The sequence below is a fragment of the Calonectris borealis genome, chromosome 1 (genome assembly GCF_964195595.1).
Source record: "Calonectris borealis chromosome 1, bCalBor7.hap1.2, whole genome shotgun sequence".
Lineage (NCBI taxonomy): Eukaryota > Metazoa > Chordata > Aves > Procellariiformes > Procellariidae > Calonectris > Calonectris borealis.
The window spans coordinates 205,212,546-205,223,456 of NC_134312.1; the positions used below are offsets into that span (position 1 = coordinate 205,212,546).

The 10,911-nt window shown below is 40.7% G+C and overlaps 1 protein-coding gene across 2 annotated transcripts; it reads right to left on the reverse strand.

The window, feature by feature from the left end:
* Nucleotides 1-92: 92 nt before the first annotated feature.
* On the reverse strand, nucleotides 93-10,682 carry BIRC2 (baculoviral IAP repeat containing 2). Of its 2 annotated transcripts, XM_075140085.1 has the most exons (9): nucleotides 10,503-10,682; nucleotides 6,716-8,798; nucleotides 6,511-6,610; nucleotides 5,293-5,371; nucleotides 4,665-4,713; nucleotides 3,374-3,616; nucleotides 1,884-2,138; nucleotides 1,691-1,732; nucleotides 93-862 (listed from the first exon to the last, which is right to left on the reverse strand). In XM_075140085.1, exons 2-9 carry the CDS (start codon nucleotides 7,587-7,589, stop codon nucleotides 669-671), a joined length of 1,836 nt encoding a protein of 611 aa, XP_074996186.1. In that variant the 5' UTR covers nucleotides 7,590-8,798; nucleotides 10,503-10,682; the 3' UTR covers nucleotides 93-668. The 2 variants fall into 2 exon arrangements, with proteins under 2 accessions (XP_074996186.1, XP_074996187.1); XM_075140086.1 differs by lacking the exon at nucleotides 1,884-2,138 and having other exon boundaries at nucleotides 10,503-10,669.
* Between the last annotated feature and the right edge of the window lie 229 nt (nucleotides 10,683-10,911).

Below are 10,911 nucleotides of genomic sequence, written 5' to 3' on the forward strand. Positions count from 1 at the left end.
AACCCCAAACTTTTGTCGGGAAAAGACAGCATTCTAATCACTGCAGTCTACAGAGAAAAGCCAACAATGGGAACAGAGTAAACAAGCACTCATTTAAGGAGTAGAAATATTTTAATTCAGTCTTCATATAAACTATTAATACACATTACACAAGTATCCAGATATAAACAAAACTTTTTTAAAAGTCCTGCTGTTCCTGCAACAGTTAGCTTCTTTCCTCCTCAAGTCCACAGGAAAGCCAAAACAGAACCAAAACAGTAGCTGAAGTTAATTAATATTAATTATTAATAAACAGCAATCTTTATGTCTTTTCTCACATCCATATGGAGGAATCTCATCAGAAGAGTTATGCCAAGCTCCATTTTAGGAACTCAGCCAGAAAGCTTTTTATTCAAACTGACACAAGGGCATATAGTGAAACTGCTTTCCTTACTCAGAAAGGAAAGCTACAAAAACTTCACCTTAGTATCGAGTTAGTTTTATGAACAGAAATAGTCTTTGGCAAGGAAGACCTAGTATGTTCATAATGGTGTTTACTATTACACAACAGTGTTAGGTAGTTGATGAATCATCTTCTGTACCACAATTTTCCATTCTTAAGACACTGCTGGCTTAAGCTTCAACAGTTGGGGGATGAAGGAACAAAGACATTTTGCAGGTTTCCCTCTTTACGAAAGAAATGTACGAACTGTACCCTTTATTGTCCCCCTGCAAATAGGGCATTTTCTAAGGGACGGTGCACATTCTTTGCATACCACTAAGTGACCACATGGAATAAAAACAATAGAAACTTCTTTGTCCATGCAAACTTTACATGTTCTTTCCTCTTGCAATCTTCTTAGTTGTTCTTCCATAGGTAAACCTGGAAAAAATTATTTAACTTTTTAAGAAGCCTGAATGTATGTGCATTCTAATTAGAATATAGCCATGTTCCACTTCACCCTTTATTTCCCCATCTGTATCCACTAAATATAGATGGCAGTGAGAGAATAAGTACATTTTCCAGAGCTCAGAAAGTGGCATGCAAGGAACTAGTCTACTTTCCACTTCTGTCAGACAACAAACCGCTCAGGGATTGGAGGCCAACTGTAGTTCTTGAGACCAACCAATGCTTACATTTTAGCAAATGCTGTACTTTTCTTGCTTGGATATTAGAAGCACAGAGCACAGCCTGACTGGTGGAACTGAGCTATATTCAGGCTTGTATACTTTTCTGCAGTCTATTAACATATTAAGCTATAGGACTAAGAACCAAGAAAACTCAATCCCATGTCTGACAAGTTTTTATCTACCCAGCTGTTGGTCAAACTAGATCTTAGGACACCTATAACCCACTTTGGAAAAGTAGAGATGATGATACCTGCTGTGAAATGCTAACCGACTATTCACTGTCCGGTCTTTACCAAATGCCTGAATGTTGTACCAGGATCAAGTCCAGCACATGCTTGAATCGTCAAGCTCCAGAAAGCTCTACCTCCTTAGGTGCAAAAGCACATGTAAGGCACAGCAGATAGACTTGCTTGCAAGTCTGCACATGCACTTAACTTTTTCAGGTGTCCTCTTACCAAAGCAAAATTAGGGAGAGGGTAAAGCATAAAACCTACTTCTTAACCAAAGCAATTTTCTTTTTTATGATGTTAGCTATTTGTCCCACAATACCCTTTAAAGTAAGAAGATAGAGTTTAAGTACCTGAAACATCTTCAGTGGGAACATACTTCATGTTCTTCTCCACTAAAATAAGAGAAAAAAAATGCTAGTCATTTGACTAATCTATATTCAAACAGCATCTGTTTGGTTTTTTTTATCTTTAGGTTGCTATGACAGCACTGGTTAGACTTCTGTAAATTTACATTCTTAAAAAAAAAAAAAAAGACAGACATACCAAATAAATCTTTGTACAGTACAGGGTCACAATCTCGTAGACAGTTTTTAAATATGCTGGCTGCTTCATTTCCTTTCACTAAAACTGTATCTATCAATTCCCTTGCTTGCAATTGTGTCTGAGTCTTCTGCTTAATAACATCATGCTCAAGTTCCGTTATCACTTTAGCTGATAACAAACTCCCCAGGATTGGAAGTACACATGTTAAGCGTTGGAATAAAGCCATTCGATTCTTCCGGATTAAGGACAAATCATCTGGAATGCAAAGGGGATTAGATGTTTGTTAGGAATACACTACTCCAAGTTGCATTTCTGCTTAACAGTAATTGATACATTCTTTAAACTTTACTTGAAATGTGTGCTTACTACTCATTAATAAAGACCTCAGTAAGTTTTAGTGGTATTCACATAAAGAAGAGACTTAAGAAAACCACATACAAGCAGCTTCTGAGCTGAAGCCTTTTCACCAATGAACCCTCCTGCTCCCATCTCTAGGTTAAATTATCTGAGGGGATCTCGTCTAACTTCACACTACCAAGACTTACATTCTCTGCAGAACTGCAAAGAAAAAACAACACCTCTGCATAACACCAACGCTAACTCACTGACAACCAACAGGTTAACTTTAGTCAGTGGCAGTCAAAATCACGTCTGAGATGTAGATAGAATCAAGGTTTTCTAAGAGGTGTCCAACAGAATTATGTTCAAGAAAACAGAAGCCCAGCACAACCAGACTTGGGAGATTTTTTTTTTTAAATAGTCTACCACAAACAACAACAACAAAAAAATCATTTGCATTAAGATTTAATGGCTGAATCCATCTATGCTTTTTTGATAGAACATGCAAGTAGGAAAGAAGCAGTCTTAATTCAATTTATGATTGAGAAGTTCCATTACTGCTTCACAGACTCAAAAATAGTAGGATTTTTTTAGGCTTCAAAACTTTTATGGTATTAAAAAACAGTAGGGAATGTTAAAGACACATCAAATAAACACTGTTAAATAGCTGACTTACATGGTTGAGTCAGACACAGAAAAGCAGACCTTTGGCCATCTTACAGAATTTAAATTTGTAAGAGTTCATGGCCTCTTCTAGGTGGTGGATATGGTGGCTCACCGATTCAAGTAGCTTAAAGAGCAGGCAAATTTGGAAAAAAAAAAATGAGTAGAGTGTGCCAAGTAAAGTATTTTGGTTCCATTTATTTTATTAACAGCAATATAAAGGCACACAAATTAAAAAATGTGGCTTTGTTCCTGTGGAGAGAATCAGGCGATTCTGAACCCTTGGCACCTGTATAAAACATCCTCCTTTAAAGGGAATGAAACAATTCCCAGACTGCCAGTTCCATACAGATACTCTGACAATGCTTCTACAGAAGCTGATCCTAATAGCAATTAAATTAAATCACTTAGTGAATAAAAACAATTATAAAAACTATACATAACACAAACCGCTTCTGCTTTCACTTTTATTCATGCCTTATGCGTACCTGATGCCACTTCTTCAAATTGTCTCTCTTTCTCTTCTTCCCTCTTCTCATCTTCAGCAGTGAGCAGATCAGACACAAGATCATTAACAGTCTTGTAGTTTTCTCCAGTGGTCAAGATTTTACTTTGCACTGTTTGCTTTATTAGCCTTCTACTGAATCCCATCTCCAAGGCAGCTTTAACCACAGGCGTGTTCATCATGATTGCATCTTCTGAATGACTCTCTCCAGGTTCAAAATGAATAACTAATCAAAGAGGAAAATCACCATGTATAATATAAAGAATAAATACCCATACAACCCAGAAGTCAGACACATTGACATTACCTACACATACGCATATATACATGAATATCTAGCATTAAAAAGTTTCAATCGTTAAAAAAGTCTATTTAAGTAGTTAGTTTTAAAAACGGAAGCCAGTCACTTAGATTCAATTGGATTGAATCCATGATAAACTTCAATCCATGTCAGGCCTTCACTAAAATCTAGGATAATCCAGAGAAACCACAGAGAATTCCATTGTGTCTTCGCAGCTTTTTTATACTTAGTCATTTCTAACTTCAGCCTTGAAAAATGGGGGGGGGGGGGGAGGGGGGAGGGACAGGAATCAAATTCAGAGTTTATAGTACAAACAATTGCTCTATTCCATCTCTTGATCAGTATTTTCCATTCAACTTCCTAAGCACCAGGCACGTGGGATCCTGACTCATTGTCCTCAAACAGCAGGGACTATGATAGCATAACCCACTCACCCTCTGGGAGGAGTTTATTTCCACCATAACTAGAGTCCAACTCAGAAAGACTTCCCTTTATCAGCTTGTCCTACCCTCTCCTTGACCACTGCTGCTCAACTCAGGGCATTTACCTAGCTATGTGCCTAAAATGGAGTTGCATAATTGCATAGTCATGATACCCTCTAGCAACTGTTCCACCAAGTTCAATACCATAGGTGAATTTAACAAATGCCAAATCGACTTGTTCTGTTTAACCCAACCATGAAACTAAAAACCACAAATACAGTGGATGCCAAACATTCAAAACCAAAAATCTTAATATGAGCTGCTAGTATGAAAATAAGGAAAATGAAAGACAAGATCTCTTAAAGGTCTTTCCTTGGAAGTTCGTCTATATATCATTGAAGCTACCTAACTTTTATCGTTCATTAAAAACCCCTTTAATATTGTTGTTTCCAAGAAAATCTAAGAATTTTTAAGCAAGTTAGCTTTGAATAGCCAATCATTAAGTTTGCAAAGTGTTGAGGAAGTTTAAAAATATAATTTAATATACATACTTGCGGGATCAATGTTTTCATCTACAGGCGTATCAGAGGTTGACAAGAGCTGTGGAACACAACAGAACTGCATTAGTATCAAAGTACGGCTTTTCCCCACACATACCCTTCTAACATATTCTTCCCTCATCAACCATGCTAAGCTTTTTACCTGAATGGTACCTGTTAAGTATTTTAGATGTGGTTGCACAAGTCTGCAAATTTGTGCAACTATACAACTAATATAAAGTTAGTGCTGACCACTTCCATGAAGAGAAGTTTGGCTTACTCTTGCCAGAAGCATTAAGGATAGAAATAATTCAGGCTGTCCATGACTCATTTCCGAAATAACAATTACTGATCTGCATTATTCACAGAAATAATCAGAATTTCCTTCTTCTGACACGAAGGAGCTCACTGCCTCATAACACTTTCCATAAGTAATCTGGACAGGTTAAACTCTAGTAAGTCCAAGTCCGTTAGCCATGGTTCAGTACTGGTTTCGTTTTTGTGCTCATAAAAAGCATTTATGTTAGAAACCCAGTAAAAATATATGCACAAGTGAGGAGAAGGATGGACCAAACTCCCAAAAAGAACACAGCACTCTTCAACAAGAGAAAAATCAAAGTTACAGAACAGTAAAGTTTACCTGTTCAAGAAGATGGGGGAACCTGGCCTGAATTTGACTTACAAACTCTCCTCCTTTTACTCGAAGCAGATACTCACACCTGAAACATTGACAAAAGTGTACTAAATTATACTTTCCACTTGCCAAAAAAAGAAAAAAAAATACAGAAGAATAAAACAGTTTACACTAACACACCATAACTTAAGTACGTGTTTCTCTTCCTTCAGAAGTGAAAGAGTTCTCTTAATTGGAAGCCTGATATAGCCTAGTGTCTGGTGACACTTTGATAAAGCTTTTCCATGATGTTCAGCAGTCAGTAGGTTTAGGTATATAAATGCAGCAGCTTTACATTCTGCTACCACTTCTAATCAAAATGGCATGTCATGAGAAATGATACCGTGTCAGCGTCACTACAACGTGCAGTGATAAACTGTTTCTATCTCGCATCTCACCATTCTTATCTCCTACTCAAATCATTCAAAAGTAGTTAACAAAATTTAACACCACTATCAAAGCCAGATCTGCTTCACTAACGCAGAGTTATATCTCTTAAGTACATTTACTGAGAGGTGTAACACAGAAGGAGACAAAGGTATCAGTTAACTCTACATACATCGTGTAGTCCAGCAGTAGCTGGTAAACTGCCCATGAAAGACTAGCTTGAGATCTACAATGTGAAAAATTATTATTAGCTTTCCTAAAATTAAGTGCAGCTATTTCTGTCATTAATGTAGGTGGAGATTTCCACAGGCACAGATAGCAATTATGTATGCAATTGCCATTTAATTATGGGGGACATTTTAAAGAGTTATTTCTGTCATTTTTCCAACAGAGACATGTTAAACAACTGCTGAAATCTTCTTCACAAGTTTTTCCACACCGAAGAAACTAAACCACACCTGCTGAAAGACTGGTTCAAGAACATTCAGCGTGGGCACAGAACTAGACCAAAGGAGTTAGATATTCCTTCTACTTCATTTCTCAGCAGCTTTTGTTCTCCTCAGTCTGCTTTCTGACTGCTTCTCTTAGCTAAGTATGCTCATTAACAATGCAGCCTCACTTGCTAATAGTGATTTGGGGATGCACACAGCTTTTAATTATGAAGTGGAAAGCATTAACCATTATGCTTAATGAAGAAATGCTTTAATTAACTATTAAGTGCAGTACATATCTGCTAAAATTAAAAGTATTTAAGTAGAAAGGATGTGAACAAATTATGATAAAGATTTTGCAAGTTACCTTGGAAACCACTTTGCATGCTCAATCCATGGATCATCTCCAGATTCCCAGCACCTTAACCCACCATCACAGCAAAAACACTTGACATCATCGTTGCGACCTTTAAAAAAAAAAAAAGGCAAAATATCTAGCAAACATTCACACAACTTAAAGTAAAAGCTGACATAGCGGTATGAATAAAACCAGAGACGTCAGTTTTTCTTACCTACATAGTAAAAGCCAGCATCTGCAAGCTGTTCAGGCTGAACTGGAATTCTAGTTGGCCAATTTATGAATGTTTTAACACGTGCTTCATGGGTTTGCATGCTCACATTTGAAACATTGAAACTTGGCTGGTCTCGGGTAAGGTTTTCCACAAAAGGGCAGTTAGGAAAGTGTCTCCGATGCTCTGACATAGCATTATCTTTTGGTTCCCAGTTACTCAGCTGACCACCACAGGTGAAACAAGCAACTTTGTCTGCTGTCCCCAAGTAATAAAGTCCAGCCTTTGCCAGATCAGTGGGCGAGAGAAACGTCAGTGGCCATGAGTGAAAAGTGCGTCGTCTAGCATCTTCTGTACTCATTGAAGGATTGTGAAGTTTAGGTCTCAAGAATGAAAGGTCTTCAACTGCCCTAGTAGTTATTGGGTCTTGAGGAAAACTGCAAAAAGAGCCACTGAAATATCCAACTTGTTCTAAACTTGGAGAAAGTGTTATGGAACGTAGAGATGGTGAGAGACTGTTTGTGACCAGAGGCGAAAAGGCAGAACGAGAGGACAGTCCCAGGTTGTTAACCGAAAGCATGTTTTGAACAAAACTGCAGCTAGGATACAGCTGTTTATGTTTTTCCATAGCATTATCTCCTGGTTGCCAGTTATCCAATGTTAAGCCACAACTGAAGCACTTAACTTTATCTTGCACGCCAGTGTAATAAAACCCAGCCCGGGCAAGACTCCGTTCTGACAGTGGCACTTTAACAGGGAAAGTGGAAAACGTCGACATTCTGTAGAGTTCACAGGACAAGTCATACTTCAGTTCACCGCACAAAGCATTCTGCTTCATGATGCTAGCCAAGAAAGGGCTATTTTCCATTATGTTCATAATGAACTATTTTTGGAAGAATGGGACAAGTCTTCCTCTGGGAGGTAGTTGTGTGCATTAAAGGCAATTCGGAATAACCCCTGCCTGTACAAAAGTAAGAACCTGAAAATTAAATACTTCAATGTGCAACTTTGAATGCATATGCAAATAGAATCAGCCTCATGATTAACAGTCTTTAAACATTTGGGAAGTTCTTGTACTCAGTTTACACAACTGCTTTCAGTGCAAGAGCTGCCCCATCCCATTTTGACAATTGAAGAAAGCGTGTCAAAAAGGACTTTCCCTTGAATCATATAGGCATCACATGCTTTCCTTGTACTGTATATCAGTTTGTATCAATTTGCAGTATCAATTTGTCAAGCTAGGGGAGGTGGGATCCAGAGGGGAAAAACCTCAAATGGGTTTATCAGAATCCTTTGTCAATAAAGAAACTAAAATGGGGGCAACTAAAACGACATCATTTTTAACCAGAACATATGTTAAGTGATTTAAGAACTATTTCACCCCAGATAGCTAATACACATGTAAAGATTTTAGTTTATAAACCTCATCAGGAGGCTGAAAATAATAGTTTATCAAACTTAGAAGGCATACGAAAAAAGAGCCCCTGAACTGATATTACTGAATTGATCTGGTATATTTGTTACTACTAGACTTCAAAAAAAACCCTCAACTTCTGCATATTGTTGTAATAATTGTTAATACTAAAGAAGTTAGTTTACACTCAACTGCACATACATTGAATATTCAGCTATGAGATAAACACACCCTATACAGTGTCTCTGACAAGGATCAACTGTCTTAATTAACAAGACTGGAATAGCCCCAGGCTTTTGTGTCTATAACGTTGTCAGCACAGACTGAACAGAGCATTTCAGTTTTAACCTGGTGCCTTAGTTACAAGTATACAGTTATCAAATTTAACACAAATGAATTGCCTTGTGTCGGGACATTCTAATGCTTTATACTGTTGAATTAAGTTTTTTCTGTATGCCATGTTTATGGCATACAGAAGCAAACAATCCTCAGATTAAAAAAAAAAAAATTAAAGCCTTAGTTTCTTTATTTGTGCACAGAACTACCTCCCAGAGTTCAGACTAAAGTCCCTTCTAAGGTGCCTACGCCTCCATATTGATACTGACTGTTCGCAAGAAGAAATTGTAAGTATCTATAGTTTCAATCATTTAATTCTTTCGGGCGGAACAAAACCTGTAAGGAAGAAAGAGAGGAGTGTTTCAAAATATACAAAATGAGGTGCATGTGATGTCTAGACAAACAGGAATTACACAAATTGAAACACTAAAATCTCATCATAAGCTTTTTTGTAATGTTAGCTAGAAAGTTTCAGGGAGTCAACTTTACATACTGTCCTACGGTTACTTAATTTCCCTGTTACTGACACATTGCAAAACCGTTTAATCCACAAACAGAACTTTTTTGGCAGATAGATGAATCAGGCTGCTTGATCACAAGCTGTACAACTAAAGGTAAGATCTCTTGTACTAAAGAAGTTGCATCCATTTAAATTGGTTTAAAGCCTGCAGAGTCTCAAACAATGAGGATCCAGTTTTAATACACTGACTTAAATTAAGAGCACTTAAATTAAATTCTAATTTAGTTAAATCCAATGATAGTTGAAGCACAGGACTTCAGCAAAACTGAACTTCACCAAAAATTTCAGGTAAGAGCAAAGATAAAGTTCAAAAGTTTTTAAATATATAATTTTATATTTATTCCTAGATACATATATAGCATATATTACAGTATCAGTTCCTAAAAAGTTCTTCCAGGAAAGACTCAAAACAGATATACTTGTCATGATGACACAGCCCTAAAAAAAATCACCTACTGGAAAACAGCAGAGCATTTCCTACTCATCTCAGTAACTCCTAGTAGGTATGTTCTTAATACGGTCACACTATTACTAGTACTAGCTTCTTAATCACTGAGGACATGAGCTAAAAATGCCTTACACCAGTCCACTCCTTTAACACAGATGGTGGGACTAAACTATCAACATACATGAACGATGCTCGTCCAAGAAGTTAAGCCAGTTTCCATACCGGAGAAAGTCTGATACCTCAGAGTAAATTACTAGAAATATCAGAGCCAACTGAGATCCTGATAATCATAAAAACATTCAGGATCACTTAAACCTGAGATCCTGCACTCATTTTCTGCCGAACGCTCTTCTAATATTACGCTCCACTATAGTACTGAGTATCCTTGATTTCCAGAGTCACCCAGCTGCTCTGAATCTCATCGTTTTTTTCTTCCATTATCCTGCAGCGACACTAGGAAGTTATTCAAGCCCGAGTAGTGATATTTAAAGTACAGCAAGCTCAAAACTCAATTTAATACTCTTCTACGCTTGTTTGCTCTTTGTGCCAGGCAAAACAAGTTTACATTCCAAGCACCCTTGCCTAAGCTTACAGATCTCGAGCACCGAAATCCACCCGGCGGCGTCTGTGCGCGGTCGCGCACCCTCAACGCCAGCCCCAGGCCCCCCCATCAGCCCGCGCCGTCCCTCCCCGCCACGCCAGGGCCTCGCTCGCCGCGCCTCCACCCTCACGCTACCGCCGCCACCGCGCGTCGCTGGCAGCCGTCCCGGGCCTCCCGCAGGGCCCGAGCCCCGCTCCCTGAGCGGCCATCCAGCAGGGCTGCCGCGCCCCCCTCCAGCGCCGGGGGCAGAGCAGGCCCCTCAGCCCGCCCCGGGTCTCCCCTGCCGCCGGCCGAGCCCAGCGGCCACAAGCCGGCACCGCGAGGCTGGTGACAGGCGCAGCCGCCCCCTGACACGACGCACCCCCTCGGCCGGGCGCGGAAACCCGGCGCAGCCCACGCAGCAGCAGCGCTCTGCCGGCAGGGCCCCACCAGGCCGCGGCCCGGCCCCCACCCGCACCCCCCTGTACTCACGGTCTCCGGTCGGCCCCCCACAGCGGGCGGGCCTGGTGCGCGCCCCAGCCTATATACGGTGCCTGGCAAGGGGGCAGGGGGGAGAGGTGCCCCCGGCCGGCACCGCCCCTGCCCGGGAAACGCCGAGTGGAGGCGCCGCTCCGGGAAAGCCCCGGCGGCCGCCGGGCGCATGCGCGGCCTGACGGGGCGGGCCGTGCCTCCCCTTCCTCGGTCCTTCCCGCGGGGCCGGGGGAGCTGCAGGCCCGCTGGGTTGTCCCTCCCGGCCCCCGAGCGAGCGAGCGCCTTCGTGTGGCGGCCGCTGGCGGGAGGAGCGTGTCCGTGCCCCTCAGCCCTGGGGCATCGGCCAGCCGGCTCCTCCGTTCGGCCTCGCCGCCCTCTCCTCGTTCAAGCAGCTGCACTGAGGCGAGGA

Coding starts and splice junctions, on each gene's coding strand:
- BIRC2 (XM_075140085.1), bottom strand. CDS start 7,589: ATGAACATAATGGAAAATAGCCCTTTCTTGGCTAGCATCATGAAGCAG. Junction 6,611..6,715: donor TGCTGGCTTTTACTATGTAG/GTAAGAAAAACT, acceptor TTTTTTTTAAAG/GTCGCAACGATGATGTCAAG. Junction 1,733..1,883: donor ACTGTACAAAGATTTATTTG/GTATGTCTGTCT, acceptor CTCTTATTTTAG/TGGAGAAGAACATGAAGTAT.